This window comes from Marmota monax, unplaced genomic scaffold, assembly GCF_021218885.2.
Source record: "Marmota monax isolate L192 unplaced genomic scaffold, Marmota_monax_Labrador192_F-V1.1 WCK01_AAM20220418_F8-fsc00075, whole genome shotgun sequence".
NCBI lineage: Eukaryota > Metazoa > Chordata > Mammalia > Rodentia > Sciuridae > Marmota > Marmota monax.
In genome coordinates this window covers 2,071,467-2,098,412 of record NW_026694772.1, presented here as the reverse complement: position 1 = coordinate 2,098,412, position 26,946 = coordinate 2,071,467, and the positions used below count along the sequence as shown (strand labels likewise).

Genomic DNA, 26,946 nt, shown 5'->3' with positions numbered 1-26,946 from the left:
TATGTATATATATATATGTATGTGTATATATATATATATATATATATATCCTACATATATGGATTACAAGGCAGTGGAAATAAATAAGGAAGGATAGTGATCCCTGAGAGGTGGGAAATATATGAGGTAAACCCTAGAATCCTTGGGTTTACCTAGAATCCTACTATCTTACTACCATGAGATAGTTTCCTCGTCAGAGCACAGGGAAGAAAACCCAGGAGGATTCTGGCAGATTCTACCAGTAGAGAAGATTAAACAGAGAATATGGAAAGGTAAGGCAATGAAAAATTCATAGAATGGGAGAGTAGAGAGATGGAGAGAGAGAGAGAGAGAGAGAGAGAGAGAGAGAGAGAGAGAGAGAGAGAGAGAGACATAGATATCTGTAGAGGTTCCCCCTCAAGTATTTAGCTGAGAAAATTACTAGAAGCTGGAAAAGAATCACAGCAAAAGATCCGAGCTGCCAGGCACAGTAGCACACACCTATAATCCCAGCGGTTTAGGAAGCTGAGAGAGGAGGTGAGCAAGGTCAAATCCATCCTCAGCAATTTAGCAAGGCCCTGAGTAAATTACTGAGACCCTGTCTCTAGATAAAATATAAAAAAAGGGCCAAGGATGTGGCTCAGTGGGAAAGCACCCCTGGGTTCCATTCCTAGTACCCCCCCCCCAAAAAAAAAAGATTAGAGTTAAAAGTATTCAGCACCCATATGGGCAGGAATATCTATTTCCCACCAATCAAAGTGGAAACACAGTGGGATCTTGCCTCAATAGTGGGAAATAATCAGGCCCCAAATGAACACTGGTCTACTCCCTAATCTTAAAAGCAAGATGTTTAAGGATCAAACAATGGCACATAATTTAGAAGGGGAGAAATGGAAATACGCATATATAAAGAGGTCTAATGTTACCTGAAGTTACACAGTGACCAGTTAAATATGTGTACCATAAACCTTAAAGCAACCACTAAAATATAAAAACAAAGAGCCATAGCTAATATACCACACAAGAGCTAAAATGGACTCACTGAATATATTTGATCAATTTAAAAGAAAATAGAGTCTGGCAATATGTAAATCAATGGATGTGTAACTGATGTGATTCTGCAATCTGTATACGGGGTAAAAATGGGAGTTCATAACCCACTTGAATCAAAGTGTGAAATATGATATATCAAGAACTATGTAGAGGCTGCTTCTTGGACCCTGCTAATATCAGAGCAAACACGAAACACCAAGAAGCCGAATTCCAGCTCCCGGAACTGAGCCCGCGGGGACTGCTTCTTGGAGCTTACACTTATAGGAGCTTACACCGAGCACAGAGCGGCCGAGTTCCGGCTCCCGGAACGGTCCCGGAACCGCCCTGGCTCAGGGCTGCGGAGCCCGCGGAGGCTGCTTCTTGGACCCTGCTACTATCAGAGCATACACCAAGCACTAAGCGGCCGAATTCCGGCTCCCGGAACTGAGCCCGCGGGGGCTGCTTCTTGGAGCTTACACTTATAGGAGCTTACACCGAGCACGGAGCGGCCGAGTTCTGGCTCCCGGAACTTCCCTGGACCGGGGCTAGGAGCCCGCGGAAACTGTGTCTCGGTCCGGGTCCTGCTGAGGGCAGGTCAGGACTCACCCATTGCTTGGGTTGCCTGGCAAGGGGAACGAAATGCTGCCATTCGCATAGGATACCAACATGGCAGAGATCTGATGTCAGCAGAAAGCGGTGGAGGAGAGATCTTCATCAATACCAGCGGTGACATAAGCAGTTGGTCTCCTGGTAAGGGGGGTGAGGCTCAGTCACCCGAGTCTCCTCAATTTGTCCTCGAGCCAGAGGGAAGGAGCCGGGCCGCCGCCAGCCCCCGGAGCAGGCCCAGCGGCTCGCCAGCGTGGTGACCGCGTGACCCCAATTGGAGAGGGGGCGGAGCGGAGCCGCCACCCACACCCGCCAGGAACAGACCCAGCATCCTGCAGGCGGGGTAGTCACGACACCCCAATTGGAGTAGGGGCAAAGCAGAGCCTCCACCCGTGCCCGAAAGGTGGGCAGATCTGCGACCGACCAGCGGGACAGGCCCAGTGTCCTGCTGGTACGACAGACACGTCACCCCAATTGGAGTAGGGGCAGAACAGAGCCGCCACCAGCTCCCAGAACAGGCCCAGTGACCTGCCGGCGTGGTAGCCACGACACCCCAATTGGAATAAGGAGAGAGCAGAGCCGCCGCCCGCACCTGCAGGAAAGATACGCAAGCAGTATGAAAAGACAAGGAAAGAAAGGACCACAAGCAATGCAGGTCAACGCAACTTTAGAAGAGGTAACAGCTGCAGCAGATGGAATGTCAGATAAAGAATTCAGGATATACATGCTTCAGATGATCTGGAGTATCAAGGAAGACATTAAACAGCAAAATCAGACAATGAAAGATCACTTCGACAACGAATTACGCAAACAAATCCAGGAAGCAAAGGATCAACTATACAGGGAGATAGAGGTTATAAAAAACAAGCAATCAGAAATCCTAGAAATGCAGGAAGCAATAAATCAACTTAAAAACTCAATGGAGAATACTACCAACAGAGTAGAACACTTAGAAGATAGAACATCAGACAATGAAGACAAAGTATTTCAACTGGAAAAGAACATAGACAGCTCAGCAAGACTGTTAAGAAACCATGAGCAGAACATCCAAGAAATATGGGATAACATTAAGAGACCAAACTTAAGAGTCATTGGGATACAGGAAGGTACAGAGCTCCAAACCAAAGGAATGAGCAGTCTATTCCATGAAATAATACAAGAAAACTTCCCAGACTTGAAGAATGAGACAGAATCCCAAATCCTAGAAGCCTACAGGACGCCGAATGTGCAAAATCATAAGAGATCCACACCTAGACACATTATAATGAAGATGCCCAACATACAGAATAAGGAGAGAATTTTAAAAGCTACAAGAGAAAGGAAGCAGATTACATTTAGGGGCAAGCCAATCAGGATAACAGCTGATCTTTCAACACAGACTCTGAAAGCTAGAAGATCCTGGAATAACATATTTCAAACACTGAAAGATAATGGGTTCCAACCAAGAATTGTGTATCCAGCGAAATTAAGCTTCAGGATGGAGAATGAAATTAAAACCTTCCACGATAAACAAAAGTTTAAAGAATTCGCAGCTAGAAAACCATCTCTTCAAAACATCCTAGCCAAAGTATTACAGGAAGAGGAAATGGAAAATAACAATGAAAACCAACAGTGGGAGGTAGGACAGTAAAGGGGGGGGGGAAACAATCAAAGAGGAAAACAAACAATGTTTAGTAACAGAAATAAACAAATATGGCTGGAAGAACAACCCATATCTCAATAATAACCCTAAATGTTAATGGCTTAAACTCACCAATTAAGAGACACAGGCTAGTAGAATGGATCACAAAACAAGACCCAACAATATGCTGCCTACAGGAGACGCATTTGATAGGAAAAGACATACATAGGCTGAAGGTGAAAGGTTGGGAAAAATCATATCACTCATATGGACTTCGGAAACAAGCAGGCGTGTCCATACTCATATCAAATAAAATAGATTTCAAGCCAAAGTTAATCAAAAGAGATAAAGAGGGACACTACATACTGCTTAAGGGAACCATACACCAACAAGACATAACAATCATAAATATTTATGCCCCAAACAATGGTGCAGCTATGTTCGTCAAACAAACTCTTCTCAAGTTCAAGAGTCTAATAGACCACCACACCATAATCATGGGAGACTTCAACACACCTCTCTCGCCACTGGACAGATCTTCCAAACAAAAGTTGAATAAGGAAACTATAGAACTCAATAACACTATTAATAACCTAGACCTAATTGACATATATAGAGTATACCACCCAACATCAAGCAGTTACACTTTTTTCTCAGCAGCACATGGATCCTTCTCAAAAATAGATCATATATTATGTCACAGGGCAACTCTTAGACAATATAAAGGAGTAGAGATATTACCATGCATCTTATCTGATCATAATGGAATGAAACTGAAAATCAACGATAAAAGAAGGAAGGAAAAAGCATACATCAATTGGAGAATGAACAATAGGTTACTGAATGATCAATGGGTTATAGAAGACATCAAGGAGGAAATTAAAAAATTCTTAGAGATAAATGAAAACACAGACACAACATATCGGAATCTATGGGACACATTGAAAGCAGTTCTAAGAGGAAAATTCATTGCTTGGAGTTCATTCCTTAAAAAAAGAAAAAACCAACAAATAAATGATCTCATACTTCATCTCAAAATCCTTGAAAAAGAAGAGCAAAACAACAGCAAAAGAAGTAGAAGGCAAGAAATAATTAAAATCAGAGCTGAAATTAATGAAATCGAAACAAAAGAAACAATTGAAAAAATTGACAAAACTAAAAGTTGGTTCTTTGAAAAAATAAACAAAATCGACAGACCCTTAGCGATGCTAGTGAAGAGAAGAAGAGAGAGAACTCAAATTACTAGCATACGGGATGAAAAAGGCAATATCACAACAGACACTTCAGAAATACAGAAGATAATCAAAAACTATTTTGAATCCTTATACTCCAATAAATTAGAAGATAGTGAAGGCATAGATAAATTTCTTAAGTCATATGATCTGCCCAGATTGAGTCAGGAGGATATAGAAAACCTAAACAGACCAATATCAATTGAGGAGATAGAAGAAACCATAAAAAGACTACCAACTAAGAAAAGCCCAGGTCCCGATGGGTATACAGCAGAATTTTACAAAACCTTTAAAGAAGAACTAATACCAATACTTTTCAAGCTACTTCAGGAAATAGAAAAGGAGGGAGAACTTCCAAATTCATTCTATGAGGCCAACATCACCCTGATACCTAAACCAGACAAAGACACTTCAAAGAAAGAAAACTACAGACCAATATCTCTAATGAACCTAGATGCAAAAATCCTCAATAAAATTCTGGCGAATCGGATACAAAAACATATAAAAAAAATTGTACACCATGATCAAGTAGGATTCATCCCTGGGATGCAAGGCTGGTTCAATATACGGAAATCAATAAATGTTATTCACCACATCAATAGACTTAAAAATAAGAACCATATGATCATCTCGATAGATGCGGAAAAAGCATTTGACAAAGTACAGCATCCCTTTATGTTCAAAACTCTAGAAAAACTAGGGATAACAGGAACATACCTCAATATTGTAAAAGCAATCTATGCTAAGCCTCAGGCTAGCATTATTCTGAATGGAGAAAAACTGAAGGCATTCCCTCTAAAATCTGGAACAAGACAGGGATGCCCTCTCTCTCCACTTCTCTTCAACATAGTTCTCGAAACACTGGCCAGAGCAATTAGACAGACGAAAGAAATTAAAGGCATAAAAATAGGAAAAGAAGAAATTAAATTATCACTATTTGCAGATGATATGATTCTATATCTAGCAGACCCAAAAGGCTCTACAAAGAAACTATTAGAGCTAATAAATGAATTCAGCAAAGTGGCAGGATTTAAAATCAACACGCATAAATCAAAGGCATTCCTGTATATCAGCGACAAATCCTCTGAAATGGAAATGAGGACAACCACTCCATTCAAAATATCTTCAAAAAAAATAAAATACTTGGGAATCAACCTAACAAAAGAGGTGAAAGACTTATACAATGAAAACTACAGAACCCTAAAGAGAGAAATAGAAGAAGATCTTAGAAGATGGAAAAATATACCCTGTTCATGGATAGGCAGAACTAACATCATCAAAATGGCGATATTACCAAAAGTTCTCTATAGGTTTAATGCAATGCCAATCAAAATCCCAATGGCATTTCTTGTAGAAATAGAGAAAGCAATCATGAAATTCATATGGAAAAATAAAAGACCCAGAATAGCAAAAACAATGCTAAGCAAGAAGTGTGAATCAGGCGGTATAGCGATACCAGACTTCAAACTATACTACAGAGCAATAGTAACAAAAACAGCATGGTACTGGTACCAAAACAGGCGTGTGGACCAATGGTACAGAATAGAGGACACAGAAACCAATCCACAAAACTACAACTATCTTATATTTGATAAAGGGGCTAAAAGCATGCAATGGAGGAAGGATAGCATCTTCAACAAATGGTGCTGGGAAAACTGGAAATCCATATGCAACAAAATGAAACTGAATCCCTTTCTCTCGCCATGCACAAAAGTGAATTCAAAATGGATCAAGGAACTTGATATCAAATCAGAGACGCGCCGTCTGATAGAAGAAAAAGTTGGCTACGATCTACAGTCGGTGGGGTCGGGCTCCAAATTCCTCAATAGGACACCCATAGCACAAAAGTTAATAACTAGAATCAACAAATGGGACTTACTCAAACTAAGAAGTTTTTTCTCAGCAAAAGAAACAATAAGAGAGGTAAATAGGGAGCCTACATCCTGGGAACAAATCTTTACTCCTCACACTTCAGATAGAGCCCTAATATCCAGAGTATACAAAGAACTCAAAAAATTAGACAATAAGAGAACAAACAACCCAATCAACAAATGGGCCAAGGACCTGAACAGACACTTCACAGAGGAGGACATACAGTCAATCAACAAGTACATGAAAAAATGCTCAACATCTCTAGCTGTCAGAGAAATGCAAATCAAAACCACCCTAAGATACCATCTCACTCCAGTAAGATTGGCAGCCATTAGGAAGTCAAACAACAACAAGTGCTGGCGAGGATGTGGGGAAAAGGGTACACTTGTACATTGCTGGTGGGACTGCAGATTGGTGCAGCCAATTTGGAAAGCAGTATGGAGATTTCTTGGAAAGCTGGGAATGGAGCCACCATTTGACCCAGCTATTCCCCTTCTTGGTCTATTCCCTAAAGACCTAAAAAGAGCATGCTACAGGGACACTGCTACATCGATGTTCATAGCAGCACAGTTCACAATAGCAAGACTGTGGAACCAACCTAGATGCCCTTCAATAGACGAATGGATAAAAAAAATGTGGCATTTATACACAATGGAGTATTACTCTGCATTAAAAAATGACAAAATCATAGAATTTACAGGGAAATGGATGGCATTAGAGCAGATTATGCTAAGTGAAGCTAGCCAATCCCTAAAAAACAAATGCCAAATGTCTTCTTTGATATAAGGAAAGTAACTAAGAACAGAGTAGGGACGAAGAACAGGAGAAGAAGATTAACATTTAACAGGGATGAGAGGTGGGAGGGAAAGGGAGAGAGAAGGTAAATTGCACGGTAATGGAAGGAGACCCTCAGGGTTATACAGTGGAGGGGGTAGAGAGAGAGGAGGGGAGGGGAGGGGAGAGGTGGGGAGGGGGGAGGGTGGATGATGGGAAAGGCAGCGGAGCACAACAGACACTAGTATGGCAATTTGTAAATCAATGGATGTGTAACTGATGTGAATCTGCAATCTGTGTATGGGGTGAAGGTGGGAGTTCATAACCCACTAGAATCAAAGTGTGGAATATGATATGTCAAGAAATTTGTAATGTTTTGAACAACCCACAATAAAAAATTAAATAAAAAAAAAAAAAAAAGAACTATGTAATGTTTTGAACAACCAACAATAAAAATTAAAAAAAAAATAAAAGAAAATAGAAAAAGAGGCACAAGGAAACAAAGAACAGATGGGACAAAGAGAAAACAAAGGGCTTAATGAAAGATGGATTTACATCTAACCATATCAATAAACATAAATAAGCTAAATACTTCTAATTAAAATAGATGGTCAGATTAGATTTTTAAAAAGCAAGATCTAATTAAATGTTACCTACAAGAAATGCATATTAACTATAAAGAAATAAACAGTTTAAAAGTAAAAGTATGAAAACCATTATACAACAAAATAATAAGAAAGTTGGAGTGGCTATAACATTAGTCATTAGGGAAATGCAAATTTAAACCACACTGTCTCAATATAAACCTATTGAAATGGCTAAAATTAAAATGATTGACCATATTAAATTTGGGGAAGGATGTGGAGGAACTGGAACCCTTGCATGGTATTTGTGAGAATGTTATATGCTACAACTGCTTTACAAAAGACTTTGGCAGTTTCTTAATACATTGAACACATGCCTACCATATATTATCTAGCTGTTCCTCTCCTAGCCATTTGCTTTTTATGTCAGTAAAAAGACTGGTACAGGAATACTCATAGAGGTCTTTTAAAAAAAAATAATTTTTTTAATTTCAACACAGGCCAGTCAGAGGCACAGAGATTTATTTAAGAAAGCAGACACAGATTCAAGGAAGGATGTCGGCCATCTTGAGAGAGAGAGATGTGCTTTGGGGATTGCTGACTCCTCTTAGTAGTCTTAATTGTAATAGCCCCAAAATGAAAGCAATCTAAATGTCTACTGAAGAGTAAATAAACAGCCAGGTACAGTGGCACATGCCTGCAATCCTAGCTACTTGGGAGGCTGAGGCAGGAGTATACCAACGAGACTGGTAGGGGTCCTTCCTAGTGTGCTTTTTTTCTGTCCTTCAACTAAATTGCAAGTTCAAGGCCAGCCTGGGAAATCTGGTGAGAACCTGTCTCAAAATTAAAATAAATAAATAAATGAAGCTTGGAATACAGTTTGGTGTATAAGGCCCTGGGTTCAATCCTCAGTACTGCCAAAAAAAAAAAAAAGAGTAAACAGATAAAGAAACAAGGGTATATCTATACAATGGTATACAACTCAATAATAAAAAGGGATAAATTATTGATATATGCAACATGTGAATGAATCTCAAGATACATATGATGACTGGAAAAAAAAAACCAAAATATACACTATGCATCCCATTCATGTAAAACTAGACAATGCAAAATCATTTACAGCAACAAAAAACAGAATAGTGCTTGCCTCAGGAAAGGAAGGAGGTATTGCTAAGGGCACAAGGAAACTTGAGTGTAATAAATACACATCGACTATTTTGAAGGTGATAATAATGATGGTGTTTAGAGTACATCATATGTTGACTTTACATTTTAAGTATATAATGTTTATTATTTCAAAATGCCGTTATAAAAAGTGGAGGGGAGGCTATTCAATCTCTTTTTTCCCAAAGGTAACAAAGTATGTTCTATGTTTTTCTGAGTCCATGGATCAATAATTCTTTTTTTTTTTTTTGGTACTGGGTATTGAATTCAGGGACACTCAACCATTGAGCTACATCCCCAGACCTATTTTGTATTTTATTTAGTGACAGGGTCTCACTGACCTGCTTAGTGCCTCACTTTTGCTGAGGCTGGCTTTAAACTTGCAATCCTCCTGCCTCAGCCTCCCAAGCTGCTGTGATTACAGGAATGTGCCACTGAACCCAGCTGGATCATTAATTCTTGAAAAAGGTCTAAGACATAGGTGAATTATGTTCACCTGAGTGTAACGGATAAATATTTAATTTTCTTTGAAAAAGTTTTTGGGATTTTTTGAAAATTATTGAAGTATTATTTATCCTTATAAATCCACAGGTTTAGAAATGAGTAGTATTTCTTCAGCAATTATAACTTTTCCCTCTATGATATAACTTTCTGCTTAGTTTTAATCATGTTCAATAATATTTTTACTTAGTTTCATGAATTTATCCATTCATGAAATATTTATTGAATGCCCACTATATAAAAGACACTGCCAAGTGTTAGTAGATGTGGTATTAAGGGCCTCTGCCCTCATGGAGCTGACAATTCAGATGGGGGCCATAGACTTTCAATAAATAAGTCAACAAACACATAGCATAGATTTTTCAAAACGGTGTGAAGAAAGCACACAGGATGCTGTCTGTAATAACGAAAGGAAATCTTCTTTATATGTGACTTAATTATATGTTAATTCTGCAGTCCATTACTTCAAATGATCTCTAGTTATTAAAGTTACATACTGGATTTTAACTACTTTGTTTATTTTGTTAGTCCCAAGCTTCAGGCCATTTAAAATACAAGTTACAGATGCATAGAAAAGTCACTCAGTTAACCAAAGCCTGAAGACCACTCTTTGATCATCCTTTCCTGCCTCCCAGTCTCACCCAATACACACATGCTCAGCCCCCACACCGTTGTAGTATTCTAAATTTTCTTTCACAACACTTACTGCATTGTGTAATTATTAGTGGGAGATTTTAAAAATTAATGTTTGTCTTCTCAAGAAGCTATAACCCTCCAAAGAGGCTTTTCCTTTTTCTTTTTTAAAAAATATTTTTTTTTAGTTGTACTTGGACACAATACCTTTATTTTATTTTTATGTGGTGCTGAGGATTGAACCCAGTGCCCCGCACATACTAGGTGAGCACTCTACCACTGAGCCACAATCCCAGCCCCCAGAGAGGCTTTTTCTATCATTGTATTCCTGTATACAGACTTTAGTAAAGAGTAAATACCAGAAAAAAATTATTGAATGGATGACTGAATGAAGGAGTATTTCTGTTCACTTCAGGAACACTTTGATGATTAATCCCACCTGGTGATACAGAAAGTGGTTCTAGTTTTTAATCTGTGAATGATTCAGGCTCTGGGTTAAGCAGGCTGTTCCTGAGATTGTGGTCTGAGATTCATGTAATCATCCTACTTTAAATACTTATTTCCTCAACCCTTGGTTCCAGGTGATTCCTGACAAATTAATAAATATTAGGGGGGCTGGGGATGTGGCTCAAGCGGTAGCACGCTCGCCTGGCATGCGTGCGGCCCGGGTTCGATCCTCAGCACCACATACAAACAAAGATGATGTGTCCGCCGAAAACTAAAAAATAAATATTAAAAAATTCTCTCTCTCTCTTTAAAATAAATAAATAAATAAATAAATAAATATTAGGGAAAAGATTTTCTTTTTGTTTAAAGGGGCTGGATTGCAAATTAAAGGAAATGATTTTATGGTGATTCAATTTAGTATCAGAGGGGTGATATTACATACTTAGTGATGGATTCCCCAGCCAGACTGCCTGAGTTCAAATCCTGGTTCTCTCACTTACTAGCTCAGAATAGCCACCTAATCCTGTGAGTCCTCATTCTTCTCATCTGTAAAAGGAATAAGGATAGTATCCACCTCGCAGGGCTGTTGTGAAGCTTACAAGCATTAATGCATGTCAAATTGCTCAGAAAAGTGAGTGGCATGCAGTAAGTGCTAGACAAGTGCTCATTACTAATCTCAATCACGTGGGATACTTGCTAAAATCAATTCTCAAATCCATATTGCACATATACATTTGCTGAAGAAAATACTACATGTAAGGGACTATATTTCTAATATAATAATCACTTTCTAATGTATTTCCACTCACATATGTACCTTATTAAATTAATTAATATATTAAGTGATGGGACAAGTTATAGCATATTTTAAGGATATCAAAGAACTTAGAAAAGTAAAGAAGTATCAGAATAAATTCTGGATACTTTTGAAATTCAATTTGTGGTATTTATCTTTAAAAATAGCATTTCTGTAATTTTGCAAGCTTGCATCCATCCTCCTAACCAGAGTTGGCTCTGACATGTAGCTTTTCATATGGCCTGAAAAGGGGTTCTTTTCTACTTTCTGGAGGAATGTGCAGTGAGGAGGAGAGGGGGCGTCTTGCTGGTGGAAATGTGAGAACAGCAGCTCTTTGAATGCTGGGCATGACGTAGCATGGGAACTGTGAGCAGCTGCTGCCAGAGTGTTTCACACACAGCCGGACAGTGGGAAAAGCAATGAAGAAAACAAGCTGGGCAAACAAATGTAGAGGAAAGAGTGGGCGGGGTCAAACTCCAGGGCAGGAGAGGTCAGACTGGAGAGAGAACACTTAAAAGAAGAAAGAAAAAAGCAGTGAGAAATTGGAGGCAAGGGCAAACATCAGTTGCAAAATAAGGGAGGACAAGAAAACATGAGCAATATGACAATTTTAAATACTCAGAAAGGAATTAGAGATATTGGGAAACAAATAAATGCACATCAATAAGTAAATTTGCTGTTTAAACACATCTAATAGGGGCACATTCCATTATAAAAAATAATAAAATGCTTATAGGGATTACCATAATAACTTCAGAAAAATAATTCCTGATTAAAATAAATTAGAAATTAGGTAGCATATAAATATCAAGCAATCAAATAACAAATAATACTTCATAATGATTTGGGCTCACTTGCTAAAATGTCTGAAAAAAATAATATGCCTTTCATTCTCTTCAACTCCTAAATATTTCTTTTGACTCCTGATGGCTTCATTCCCATCTTGTACCACATATAATTTCTTTTTTTGTCACACTCCCTACATCAGTCTCCCTATATAGTTCTACACATCCTGAGACCTTTTTTGTAAAAAAAAAAAAAAAAAAAAAAGAAGAAGTGCCCTTGAAAAGGAGGCTGTTCTTTTTCTTCCAAGATGAGGAGGACAGACTTTGGAACACCTGGTCCATATTACCTTCAAGGTTACCTGGGCAATTTCAGTTATTGTTCCTCTTGAATAAAGTAAACATAATGGTAGAAACACTGAAAACCAAACATTCTTGACAGTGCACTTTGACCTCAGTATGTTCCCAGGGGTGTAACTATCCTTGGCATTTAGATTGAAACTCCCCCCCCCCCCTTGTCAATTCTTTAGAGGGCCTGGTTCATGGCTTCCTTTTTTATTCAGAAAACAGAGTCAAGGTTAAGCATAAATGATTGTTTGCTCCTCACAGAAAAGATGTTTTCCTAGAACTTAATTGTCCTTCTTTCACGGGTCATTCTATTCCTAATATCAACAAATCCTTCAGTGACCTAACCTTTTCAAAAACAAACACATTCTTCTTTCCTCTTTTCATTTTCTTTACTTTCTATATTATAAAGACTCCTGCCTGTGGGCACATCTGCCTAGATGTTATAGTTGAAATCTTTTTATAAGAGCAACCTACAGTTTAAAATGTGTTAAGAATTGTTTTCCCTACAGGTTACTGCAATGTTTTGGAGAGTGGGAATGGTTTCTAATTTTTTAAACCAGGTGGATCCCTTCTTAGTATTCCCCAAACTGCAGGATCCCCACATGATAGAAGAACTACTTAGTGTCTGTTAACTGAGAAAAATGACCAATTGATAAACATTTGTATAAGTTTAATAGTATTAGTGATTTACTTATAAAAATAGTGGTATATGGCTAAGACAATTTTGTATTCAAGCTACTGACAATGCTTGATGCAAAAATCTATTTTGCACTTCTCTATAAAACCTTATAATCCACAGTATGGGAAGGAATGTCTATTTATGGTTATAGAATAACAGCATCTCCTGGGAGCTTGATAGAAATGCACAATCATAGGCTTCACCCAATACCAAGTGAATTCCTGAGGGTGTTTTATCGATCTCTGCAGATGATTCTTAGCCACATAGGTTTTTAGAACTATGTTCTAGACTACTGCTATCCAATATAAAAATAGTAAAAGCTACATATAAAATTTTAAATGTTCTAGTAGGCACATTCAAAAAGTAAAGAGACAAATCTGTCAGTTGTTTTTGTTGAAGTGACAGGCTCACTTTTTTCATTTTCAAGAAAAACACCAAGTTTGAATAATCATAAAAATGAATGAAATTCATAATAATGACATATTTTCCTTAACCAAATACACCAAAAGGAACAACAAAGTAACATGTAACCAATACAAACATATTAATTATTTACATTTTTATACTCTTTGAAAACATATATATATATACTCATATATGTATAGATTACAACTCATCTCAATTTGGACTGGTCATTCAAAGGATCAGTAATCATATGTGGCTACCATATTGGTCAGCAGATATATCAAATAAAATAGCAGCAAAGTAACAGAGTATGTTTACTAGGAAGCTAATAAAAGTTTCCTCACATTGTTCAAGTTTATCTTTATCCTCCTCTTTCTACCTCAAAGAAAATTTAAGTGCCTGAGTTTCTGTACTTTTGTAACACTATAATTCTCCTCTAAAATGGAGCTTTGTGTATACTTAGTTTTCCCAGTTAGAGTTTAAGCCTTTCAGAAATCATGTGCTTTTCCAATTTTTTAAACTTAGACTACCTGACAAGTGCTTAATATAGGACAATGGTTCTGAAAGTATGATCCCTGGATGGGCAGTATCAGTCTCACTTGGGAATTTGCTAGAAATGAAGAATCTCAGGCTCTAACTCAGACCTAATTAATCAGAAACTTTGGAGTTAGGACCCAGCAATCTGCGTTTTAATAAGGCTTCCAGGTGATCATGATGCTCACTATACTGTGGGAACCACTGATGTAAGAAAATATATTTTGTGGGAGAATGGCTTCAGACTAAGTTCTATGGTCTAACCAAAAGCAGAAGAATTTTAGATTTTCCTTGTTAAAGAAAAAAATCAAACTAGGATATGCTAGGAAGACATCAGTAGAACCAACCCAGTGGGTTAATTTTATTAACTTCAGTTAACAAAACTGAAGTAAAGGATGCTTGGATATCCTCTCCTTACTTTCAGGTAGTAATAGGCTCACATTATTTGTAAGAGCAGATGCTAGAGCTTACCTAAGCTCCCTACCTAGAAGGGACTCCATAACATAAAGCAATTAGTATAGAATCATTAGAAAAAAGAGGGGTGTGAGTAAAATGCTCAAAATCTGTCAACATATTTAAAGGTTCAGATTCTATGTTCAAAGATGATAAGGATATACTCACCTACATACAGAGAGAAGACCTGTTTAGAAAACCCATCTCACCAAAGTGAAGAACAAAAGACTTTCTGAGTTAAAAATTTTAATTTTAAAAAATTACTTTTGTGTAGTTTCTTCTAAAAATGAAGCCATGCAAATATTTCTATTGGACAGAACTATGATACCACATCTCACAAATCTTGCCCATTTGACTATATAGACACAATTCCTAGTGAAAAATTATTAAAGATATTGTAAACCACAGATCTGAAAAGGTATCAGTGTTATAATATCATTTTGTAGTATCAATGTTATAATAGTATAACAGTATGTACGTTTTTTGTTTATAACATGGAGAAAGGGAGAGAGGGTGGTAACAATGAAAGAAAACCCATCTATAAAGCTTTTCTTAAGATGGCATAAGTACTAGAGGAAGGTTTGGTCAATTTGTCCTTAGACTAAATAGAATGATTACCATGTTGGCTTGGTGTACAGTAGATGCTCATTTTGTGCCAACTGAATGAAAGAAGAAGGAAACAAAGAAGGAATAGATTGTACAGAACATATGGGTCTGGACCCCTATGACAGAAAGTTACCACAGTGCTGTGCAGATGGAGATAATGATGTCTGTATGACTTTGGAAGATTCTTAGGAAACTTTTAAAAAACATACATAATTCATAACACTGTTCTTTAACATATTTAAAAAGAACTTCATACCTAGAAATGCCTTCATATTATTCTTTTTTCCCCAAGGGTTCTCACTGCATAAGTTCCCTCCAGTCAATAAAGCACTCCTTATGATAAAGTTATTTGTAGCTTCTATTGCTGTCTGAGGGTTTACTCATGAGTGCAGAGAAATACTAATATTTGTGCCAGTGAATAAAGAACATGACCAATCCACTCAACATGTGTACACTGCCTCACAATTAAAAAGGTTTCTCATTTTAACTTTCTTCCAAATTGGTTTTGATATTCATTCCTACTTGATCAAATATTAGCTTTGCTTCTGCTTTAAGAGCTAATTCATTAAAATCACTTTTGGTTGGTTTTAGTACAATTTCTGAGATCTAAAGGCAATGAGGAATATAATACTTTAAAATTTTATATTTGAAACTACAAGTGTGATTTTTAGGGGGACAATGAACTGGGTTCATTAATCCGTTGGTTTGTTAAAAGGAAGATTTCAAAGTTAATATAACTGAGAATCACTTAAGTATAAAAAAATGAAGTACTTTACATGTGTGTTGCTAAAATAGCTTTAAATCATGACTTTGTTAAGTCTAAACTTAACAGGACTTTAAAAGGAGGAAACAAAAAAGAGTAGATTAGAAGACCCGATTTAGAACCTGATTGACACAAGTGATGTGACTGTAGTTGTGTCACTTAATGTTTCTAAGTCTTAGTTTCCTTACATTATAAGACTGACTAATCATAAAATATAATTATAATCACAATACATAATGTTGTGAGGGTTAAATGAGAGAGTAGATGAGAACTCTTTGTAACTGAAAAAAAATGATGGTTTCCTTAACACCAAAAAAACACAAATAACCCAATCAACAAATAGGCAAAGGAACTGAATAAACACTTCACAGAAGAAATATGATTGGTAAAAAAATATATAAAAAATGTTCAACATCTCTTGCAAATAATGAAATGCAAATTAAAAGTACACTACACTGAGATTTTATCTTGCTCCAGTCAGAATGGCAATTATCAAGAATACAAGTAGCAATGTTGGCGAGAATGTGGGGGAAAAGGTTCACTCATATATTGCTGGTGGGACTGCAAATTGGTGCAACTACTGTGGAAAGAAGCAAGGAGAATCATCAGAAAACTTTGAGTGGAACCACCATTTTACCCAGTTATCCCACTTCTTGACATATACCCAAAGGACTTAAAATTGGTATACTATGGTGACACAGCTGTATCAATGTTTAGAGCAGCTCAATTCACAATAGCTAAGCTATGGAACCAACCTAGATGCCCTTCAACAAATGAATGGATAAAGAAATGTGGTACATGTCACAGTTGAATATTACTCAGCCATAAAAAGAATGAGATCGTGGCATTTTCTGGTAAATGGATGGAACTGGAGAATACCATGCTAAGTGAAATAAGCTAACTCTCAAAAAAAACAAAGGCCGAATGTTCTCTCTAATATGCAGATGCCTATCCACAACAAGGGAGGGTAGGGAGGGGAAAAATATAAATTCACTGGATTAGACAAAGGGGAATGAAGGGAAGAGAGGGGAGATGTTAATAGGAAGGACAATAGAATGAACTGGACATAATTTTCCTATGTTCATATATGAATACACGACTAGTATAAACATCATGTATAACCACAAGAATGAGAAGTTATATTCCAGGTATGTATGATATGTCAAAATACACTCCACTGTCACGTATTACTAAAAAGAACAAATAAAAAACTGAAAAAAATGATGGTTTCCGATAGCATAAACACTGTCAAATGGTCAAGTAGTGACATCCATACCAATGAGCACTCTGAGGGAGAAAATAGTATTTTATTCCCACAGAAAGTTTGAAACAAGCTAAGCAATGTCTCTTGTACTTCCTATGTGGATTCAAAATGCAATTCTCTGTATACTCTATTCTATTTCTATATATATTGGTCATTTGGGACTGTGCCTTACTCTACTGATGAAAACACCTATACTTGCTAATATGGTTCCACCACTTTCACCCATTTTACATATAGCTAAAATACCAGTATGACTTTCTTTAAAAATCAAAATTAATATATCATGTGATTAAACCCAGGATATTCTGATATCAAGAGAGACAAACCTGATAGCATGTGACTTCATTCCTTGTATTACACTATTTTACCCCAAATGAAGACCCTTTCTGGTTTGTTTGTTTGTTTTGTTTTCCTTGTGGTACTGGGGATGGAACCCAGGGACACTCTGTCACTGAGCTATATCTCCAGAACTTTTTTTATTTTTTAAGACAGGATTTTGCTAAATTTCCCAGACTGGCCTTGACTTTGTGATCCTCCTGCCTCAGTCTCTTGAATAGTAGGGATTACAGGCATGTGCCTGTGTGTCTGGCCTATTTTTGTTTTCTTTTGTTTATATCTGCCTCCCACAAATATACTCCAACTCTCTGTTTTTCCATTTTTCTTTATCTTATCAGAGGGGATTATGAACTCATTCTTGGTCTTTAACATGATTTTAGCTAACTGATATAGCATAGTAAGGAAATAAATTATTTTTATACAAATATGATGTCATGACAATGATAGACTTGTGCTTGTCACCATAGAAGCAGGGTAATGCTTTAGTTACATACATTCTTATAAATGTAAAATGTTCTCAACAGGACTATAAGTGGCTCTTCCAGTAATAGGAATAAAGTTGATATAAACATCATTTCTTTGCTTTGTTCTCTTTCTGAACAAGGACTGACATCTTGATTAGAATTATGGTCAAAGAGTGGAATCATGGGGCTGGGGATATAGCTCAGTTGGTGGAGTTCCTGTCTTGCATGCACAAGGCCCTGGGTTCAATCCCCAGCACCACACACACACATATAAAAAAAAAATAATGGAATCAACTTGACTCAGTTATGTGCAAACCAAAACCTCAGACTTATCAACTTTGTGCTATAAACACTTTCAAAACATATCCTTAAGACCATGTTCAAAGATAGAAATGTGAAATTTGCTACAAAAGAAGCATATACCACAAACTGATTGAATTAACATATGTATAGGTTTCGGGTAAAGGGTTAAACACTTAAAGACTGAAAAGTAATTCCAGTAAGCTACATCTGTATTACGAATAAAAGAAGCATCTTCATTGGTTATAAACTAAATTTTGTCATATGTAAATCTCCTCTAGATATCCAGATACAGAATTATAGAATTGAACCAAATGTAACTTCAGACAAATGAATTATCTCATTTTCAAAGTGAGGAGATTGAAGCCGAGAGAAGTAACTGGCTTTTCCAGGATAACATGGTTAAATAATAACTGAACTTTAGTTTAAAGTTAGGCCTCATTCAATGCTCTTTTTTACTCCATCACACCATCTCCTCACATGTTCTTCCCTATACTTATGGCCAAGTCCTTAGTCATTTCAACGAATGGATAAAAATTCAGCTATGAATATTTTCTTACACTTTACATCTAAATAAGTAGTTCAAGTGGGATGGATCATTTAGCATTGATTTTTAAAAAATATTTTTTTAGTTGTTGATGAACCTTTATTTTATTTATTTTTATGTGGTGCTGAGAATTCAATCCAGTGCCTCACACATGCTAAGCAAGTGCTCTGCCACTGAGATACAACCCCAGCCCTTAGCATTGAGTTTTAAAAGAACATTTCCTTTCAGTTATAATCTTTTGACCTTATTTATAAATTTACATGCAGCTGTCACAAATCTTGTACCACATTTCAAAAGCAAATGTGGCATTCAGCTATCTAAAAGAAATTTTAAAATATAATTTGAGAACACTTGAATGCAACAAATGTGGCCATTGGTTTTCTTTGACACTTTCCTTATTTGTGCTTAAAATGAAAAACATACTAAGGATGAAACTGATAAAGTTTGTTTTTAGTTGTAGATAGACACAATACCTTTATTTTATTTATTTATTTTTATGTCATGCTGAGGATCAAACCCAGTTCCTCACATGTGCTAGGCAAGTGCTCTATCGATGAGCTACATACAACTCCAGTTCCATGAAACTGATAAAATTTTAATAGTACTGAACTACTGTGGAGCAGACAGAGAATGGCATATAATCACTTAACTATATTGCCAGGCTTTAGTCAATGCCACTTATAACAATATATCATACAAATATTTCAAGACTATCCATCAAAAGAAGAATTAAATTATACAAGATCCCAGGAGGTCTTGAATTTGGAGCTTGTTTTTATTAAAGATCTAGCAATTCTTTAACAGAACTTTCAATCACACCCCTAAATGGACTGTCAATAGGAAAGTAATCTGGTTTATTTTTTTTTATTATTAAAACTTTGACAGCAAATATTTTTAAACTCAGTTTTTTCTCTGTTCTCAGGAGCATACTATTTGCATCCTATGAAGTTGAAAAAGGAGAGAAAATGATTCCTTAAATCTATGATTAAACCAGTTTTGTAGTTTGGAGAAATAACTGTCATACACATAGGGAATACAGAGACACCTCCACTACAACCATTTTCTGAGTTCTTACTATGAACCAAATACTATACAAAGAACTCTACATCAACTAGCTCATTCATTATTGTAGCAACTGTGTTGGAGATGAGGAAACTGACAAAAGAGATGTTAAATGGCCTCAAGGTCACCCAACTAAAACATCATATTCCCAAACCTTTGTAGAATAATAATCTTAATCAAATAACACCAAGAGCTAGAATTTACAGAGTGTTTACTATGTAGCAGGTTCTGTTTCAAGCATTTTATATTTCCTATGAGTTATTCATTCTTATAATAAACTGATACTATAGAAAATTTTATTTTCCTTTTTTTTCAGATGAAAGATTGAGTCACAGAAAGGTTAAGTGAATTGCCCAAGGTCCCACAGCTAATAAACATGACCTTGAGAATATTTCTATTCCCTGTATTCATTAGGAAAACCTATGAAAAAGTTCCATGTATGGGTTTGTGATGAGATCTTCTTAATTCTTACAATTTTAGAACATATCTAACTACTGACTTTTGTTTAAATTAGGATTCCAAAGGAAAAGATATTTTAAGAATCCAAGCAATAATAGTACAAAGGAACTATCTGCTAGCAATTCAATTCTTCCATCACAATTCAGCATTCTCTTCCATATTTATTGCACACATGTAGAAGTTCAACTTTTAGCCATTTCCAAAATTAATAATAGTTTGAAAATATTTACACAGGAACTTACCAAATAATATACACTATCTAATCCTCACAAAACATTATTGTGAATATCAAATAAAGATATTACTTTCATTGTTCCTTTTAAGTAAGTTTAGCTGTTTGATATCTTTTTGTAACAAGGAACAACAATGCTTATAATGTATCTACCTGTAGTAGTTTCCATCTGGTGTTCAGGTCTTCCAGAGTGCTGAGGTTATATGGTGAGAGCTGAATGCCCAATGTGGTCAACTGGCGAGCAAGATCATTGACGTGGCTTACATTCTCTTTTAGAGGTGCAATTTCTCCCCGAAGTGCCTGTGTAAAATAGTCAAGAGCAAATTGGAAGATGAGAATATTAAAGCAAAGAGACACAAATTGGAAGATGAGAATATTGAAGGCAAAGAAATACAAGATATCTTATTGTTTTTTGGGTTTAGTGTCAGTGATGTTCATTCTGTGCTATGACCTGAATGTGTGGATTGCTCCAAAATTTATATGTTGAAGTCCTAAAAAGTAATAATAATAAAAAGATATCCTAATCCCTAAGGCAATTGTGTTAGGATGTGGAGCTTTGGAGGAGGTGGTTTTGGGGGTTAGTGTCCTTATGAAAGAGACCTCAGAGAGCTAGATAGCTCCTATAATCATGTGAGGATGCAGGGAGAAGGTGATGTCCATAAGGAATTGGTCCTCACCAGACACCAAATCTGTCAGTGCCTTGGTCTAGGATTCACAACCTCCAAAAATGTAAGAAATAAATATCTGTTGTTTACAGCCACCCAGTTTATGAATTTTTTTGTTATAGCAGCCCAGATAGACTAAGACACTTTTTGGTGGCAGTATTATAATAATGGATATTTGTTAATGATGACTAATATTTTTTGAGCACTTCTTAAGTTCCTAGTTCTGTGGTAAGCTCTATCCACATGTAGACTAATTTTATTCCTACCAAACAATTATATGGGACTGATAATGGGAGAATTCTTATTTTACACATGATAAAACAGACTTGCAGATGTTAGATGTCACCAAGGTCCCATATGTAATAACTGAGTAACCTAGGATACCTATGCAGGTATCCTAGTGCATATTCTTAACTACTATGTCTTATACCTGTTCAAAGAAATTTTGGACTGGCAAAATAACAGGAAAAAATATGGTGTGGCTAGATTCTAAATTCTACTCATCTCACAACCAGAAATGGATTCTTATTTTTTACAATAAAAAGATACACTCCATCATGTAATATTGCATTCCATACTTCACATCAACCACATAATAAATAGTTTTATTTAGGGATGCAGGTATTTTGTCAAGAACTAGGAATGACTTTCTGTTCTCCTGGTATTTTACTCCTTGTAGCAATGACTTCTGAAGGCTCCCGTGGGACTTCTCAGCTGTCTCTGAAGCACTAGAGCAGGAGTCTCTGATGCAATGCATCATGACAATCTATTGAGCAGAAGAACCCTATGCAGATATGGGGAGGATATTATCATGCATCATATCTACCCTATTGAGATGGCATTTATGGATCTTTAACATGATGCATGATGTCCAAATGTTCCAATGAGCAATTTCTAAGGGACAAATTCCCTCACTTAGAACAGTTTATGTAATGTAATGTCTGTGCACAAGGACAACATCACTTATTTGACTCTACGTGCTATTTTCACTTGCTTGATATAGGCAGGTGTTATTTCTGTCTGGTTTACTGTGTTGGTAAAACCATTGTTTACACTGACCTCTTCTATAACCCTGCATGCAGTCCCATGCTAAATGCAAGCCAGATACACATTCAAATTAGGAATGGCATTATACTCTCAGATCAACCTCAATATTTCATCAATGAAATGTGGTGTGTATGAACTATATGACTTTTATATGGTTCTCAAACAAAAGATATTGTGACAACCACTCTGTTGATTTTGTGGTTTTTAAAGTGTTTCTTTATTTTTGGTAATAGGGATTGAACCCTTTACCACCAAACAAGACCCTCAGCCTTTTTATTTTTATTTTTTTAATTTTGAGACAGGGTCTCACTAAGTTGCTTATAGCCTCACTAATTTGCTGAGGTTGACCTTAAACTTGTTATCTTCCTGCCTCAGCCTCCTGGGTCATTATGATTATAGACATGTGCCACCACACCTGGCTAAATGTGCTTATTTAAAATATTATATTAAAATTGGGGATTTCTTTTGGGGGTGATGAAAGTGTTCTCATATTAGTGATACAACCTTGTGAATATGCTAAACACCACTAAATAGAACACTTCAAAAGGATTAATTTCATGTATGCGAGTTGTATATAGTAATAAAAAATAAAGAGTCCCTTCTGACCATATATGTGCAAAAAATTCATGTTATGTACTCATCTTTAATCAACATGTCAGTGGAATGCCACAGGAATCAGTCTGAAATTAAAAACATTTTATAGGGGTTGATAGTAAATATTATTCCATTTCCTTATGAGTAAATACATGCATTAAAAGAATCAGAATTAAGGGTCCATGGAAGAAGGTGGTCAAAATCCATATATATGAATTCAAATCTCTAAAAGGAAATGATCCATAATGATTTTGTTTTGTGTAATAGAAATTTTAGAAATCAGATTTCTTAAATGTCAATGGGGAAACCTGGACAAGGATGGTGATTACCAAATGAAACCATTCTCTTCTGGAAAATAACATGCGTTTCTAGTAACAACAAATAAATATCATGTGAGGTAGAACTATAAACAGGAACCACTGTGGAGATGACAGAATAGTGGACAGAATCTGTTAATACTGTAGGTGAACTCTTTGTGCTAAACATCTCTGTTCCCCAGAGAAGGGCTTAGCCATTAAGCTGTGTTTCCATTCCAAATAAGTCATATTACAGTTCAGCTCCCTTTAGCTTATATAATGTACATATTTTAATGTCTCTTATTAGAATTTTCAATTTTCACTTTCTCTTCCAAAATCCTGGGCAGTTTTTATTTTTTTTTAGTTGTAGATGGACACAATATCTTTATTTCATTTATTTATTTTTATGTGGTGCTAAAGATCCAACCCAGTGCCTCACACGTGCTAGGTAAATGCTCTACCACTAAGCCACAACCTCAGCCCTCCTGAGCAGTTTTTAATGCTGCATCAACGTTTTGTAGGATAAAATGGATTAAGAAATTTAAGTTCCTGTATTCATAGTTACTCACAAAACTCTTCCTCCCTCCCTTCCCCCCCCTTGTTTTTGCAGTAGTAGAGATTGAAACCAGGACCTTGCCTGTGGTAGACAAACACTGTACCACTGAGCTATATACCCAGCCCATTTCTTTTCTTTTTAAAATATCCCCCCCTCCAACAATGTTATTGAGATCCTATGGCTTTTTCTTTTCTTTATTCTTGTTGCCTTCTAGTAGTGATAATTGAGGTTCTCTAAAGTGACCTAAACTATAACTCACCAGTTTTCATTTACTCTATGAAACATAGAGACTGGAGTCTATAATAGTCTCAAAATAAAAATATTTGATGTGGCTGACAGTTTGCATGACCTTGCTCCTCTCATTAGTTTTTAATCGTGTATATAACTGTCAGTTGGATATGTGTTCTCAAAACTTTCTTTTACTGTTAGTGCTCCAATTACTAATTTAATTAGAGATTTCCCAAATCAAAGAACAATCATCTAAAGAGAAAAAAATTGTTATTTCTTGGAAAACAAGTTCTATCAAATACTCTGGGAACTTCTAAAGAAAATGAATATTATTAAGTAGGTGTGCATGAAAAAACTGAAATATTAAGAAAACAACCCTAAAATTTTCAAGGAATCTGTATTCAGAATGCTTCTCATGATTTCTGAAGGACTTTTTCTATATTAAAGAAACGAGAACAGGACATCAAAAAGTTCATATTATCAGTGTGACTTACAGAGAATTCAATGAGTGGATCTGCATCCAAAGAAAAGGCCATCACACAACATTAAAATATTTGTGACAATTTTAGATTAAAGTTTTAAGCCATATTTTTGTGATCCCCCCTTTAACTCATTTTCCCCATTAACTGTTGAAGTATGAGTCCTAAATGAGTTGGAAGAGATAGCATCTATTATGGATTTTTACTACTACTATTATTTTACTACATATGCTGTTGCTACTGGTACTATCACTAATTAAGAAAAAACCCAAATATTCCAAATGCCTAAATTTCTGTTAAGGTATATGATAATGAAAGCTTTGATTGTGGAGAGGTATGTTGATAAAGTATAATTTGGGGTAAAGGTTCACTTTGGGGAGGTATCTTGATGGAATAACCATCTAGAAATCATCATGAGGGCATTAGACACATGAAGATAGAAAAAGGAGATAACTGATGGTAGAAAAGATGCAAAGATAAGGAGGTAGGAGAGTGTTACCAAGGAGATAGTCAAATCAGTGTTTGCTTTGGCATTAGACCTTGGTGGCAGTTGTACTCCACCAATGGATGGCTCGTAGCATATGCTGTCAACATCTAAAAGTGAACACAACAAGAAATATGGCTCGCTAAATTCTGAATCACAAAACATGTAAAGGGTGAGTACAGGTACCATGTCACTTAAATGAATGTAATACTCAGTTTGACTAGATTTAAAATATTAGCACTTCTAATGTAGTATGCATAAATTTATGCTTAAATTATTAAACACTATACATAAAATGTCAAAAAGTAGTTAGCTGAGCAGTGTGATGTACTATTTAAATGATGCCAGAATTTCATTAGTTTTTATTCTAGTTTGGAGGCAGTAAGTGAGAAAACATTGAAGGGAGCCATTATACTGTAGGTTTTCTTTGAATCACTTAAACATCTGGAATATGTGCTCCATGAAAGAGCATACCAAATCTAATTTTATTATGACTAGTTTCATGTAGGCAGAATTTTCACTTCATTAAATGTTGTGTGATTAGAGATATAAAAGTACTGATTTAGAATGATCTATAAGTCTCATATGTCAAGTTTTTCTTCTTTGTATAAAATTAAATTGCCTGTTATATCTTTGCTTATCTTTATATAGTTAAGGGTTTGTTCAATGTATATTCAGAATTATAGTCCTTGACCACTTTTGCAGCTAAAGAAAGGAATTTTCTAACAAGGAAAGATGATGATGATGATGATGATGATGATGATGATGATGATGATTAGTAGTAGTAGTAGTAGTAGTATCAGGGATTGAACCCAGGAGTCCTTAACCACTGAGCAATATCCCAGCCCCTCTTTTATGTTTATTTTGAGACAGGGCCTTGCTAAGTTCCTAAAGCTGGCTTTGAACTTGAGATCCTCCTGCTTCAGCCTCCTGAGCTGCTGGGATTACAGATGTGTACCACCACACTCAACAGAAAGGTTATTTTTTGAGGGAGCAATTTTGACTTGACATTTAACATACCCTTCTTACTGCAAGGTACAGAGGTTAGTTGGGAAGATTAGAAAGAGTAAATTAAGGGGACTGTACTTTGAGAGCTGCTATTTCCTCTATGAAATAGGAAGCAGCAGACTCAGTATAGTGTGCAATGCAGGGTATGCAATGGATATTCAGTGAAAGTAAATATGAATTAAGAATAAGTGGGGACATTTGAATTAGTTGTGATAGAGACTGAGAGGTATTTGACCTAAGAAATGTAGTGATGTTGCCAGATAGTATTGAGGGCTAATTTGAGACCAAGGATATATATATATATATATATATATATATATATATATATATATATATATATATATACACACACACACACACACACACACACACATACATACTTGGGATTGTAGCTTAGGGTACTTCACCACTGAACTACCTCCTCAGTCTTTGTTTTCTTTTTGACTTTGAGACAGGATCTCACTAAATTACTGAGGCTGGCCTTGAACTCATAATCCTCCTGCCTCAGCCTCTCAAGTTCTGGGTTACAGGCATGTGCCATGGTGCCTGACTAGGATCACAACTTTTTAGCAGAATCAATTTGCCCAAATTCCTCATTTTTTCTAACAGTATTCCATGCAACCATGGAAAAGAGAGTTGGTCCAGTTTTGGCATTTTGTCAAATGATTGTGGCACAAATACTTAGGCACAGGATGGTTTCAGTTTTAGCCAGAATATAATGGAAATATAGTCTGTGAGATCTAAACTGAATTGGGAAGAAAGTAAACAAGATGAAGCTTATAGATGCAGAGAAATATAACTGTTAATTGTAAAGGTCCAGAAAAATCCAAGAAAAGCCACAACAGTAGTAGTTACATTAGACAGCCAGAAGGAGAGGTAACTCTGGGATGCTTGAATAAACTGTATCATATCTGCCATTTATGAGTTTACATGCACATGCATTCACGTATACACATACACACATACAAACACCCCTGTATATCTGTATCTTTATATGCAAACAGTGCTACTCAGAGTCTGAAAATTTTCCTTCCTAAAATCTTAACCTGCTCCTTTGTAGAGGTTCTGTCTTACCAAGAATTCAAAATTAGTATAGTCCACCAATAAAGTG

The 26,946-nt window shown here is 36.2% G+C and overlaps 1 protein-coding gene across 11 annotated transcripts in view; it reads right to left on the bottom strand.

Annotated features, from left to right (window-relative positions):
- Dmd (dystrophin) overlaps positions 1-26,946 on the bottom strand; it is a 2,205,817-nt gene that overhangs the window by 319,625 nt on the left and 1,859,246 nt on the right. For all 11 annotated transcript variants that reach the window (XM_058572890.1, XM_046425263.2, XM_046425265.2 and 8 more), the window contains one exon: positions 20,632-20,778. In XM_058572890.1, coding sequence (XP_058428873.1) covers positions 20,632-20,778 — 147 coding nt within the window. The remainder of the gene's footprint in view (positions 1-20,631; positions 20,779-26,946) is intronic.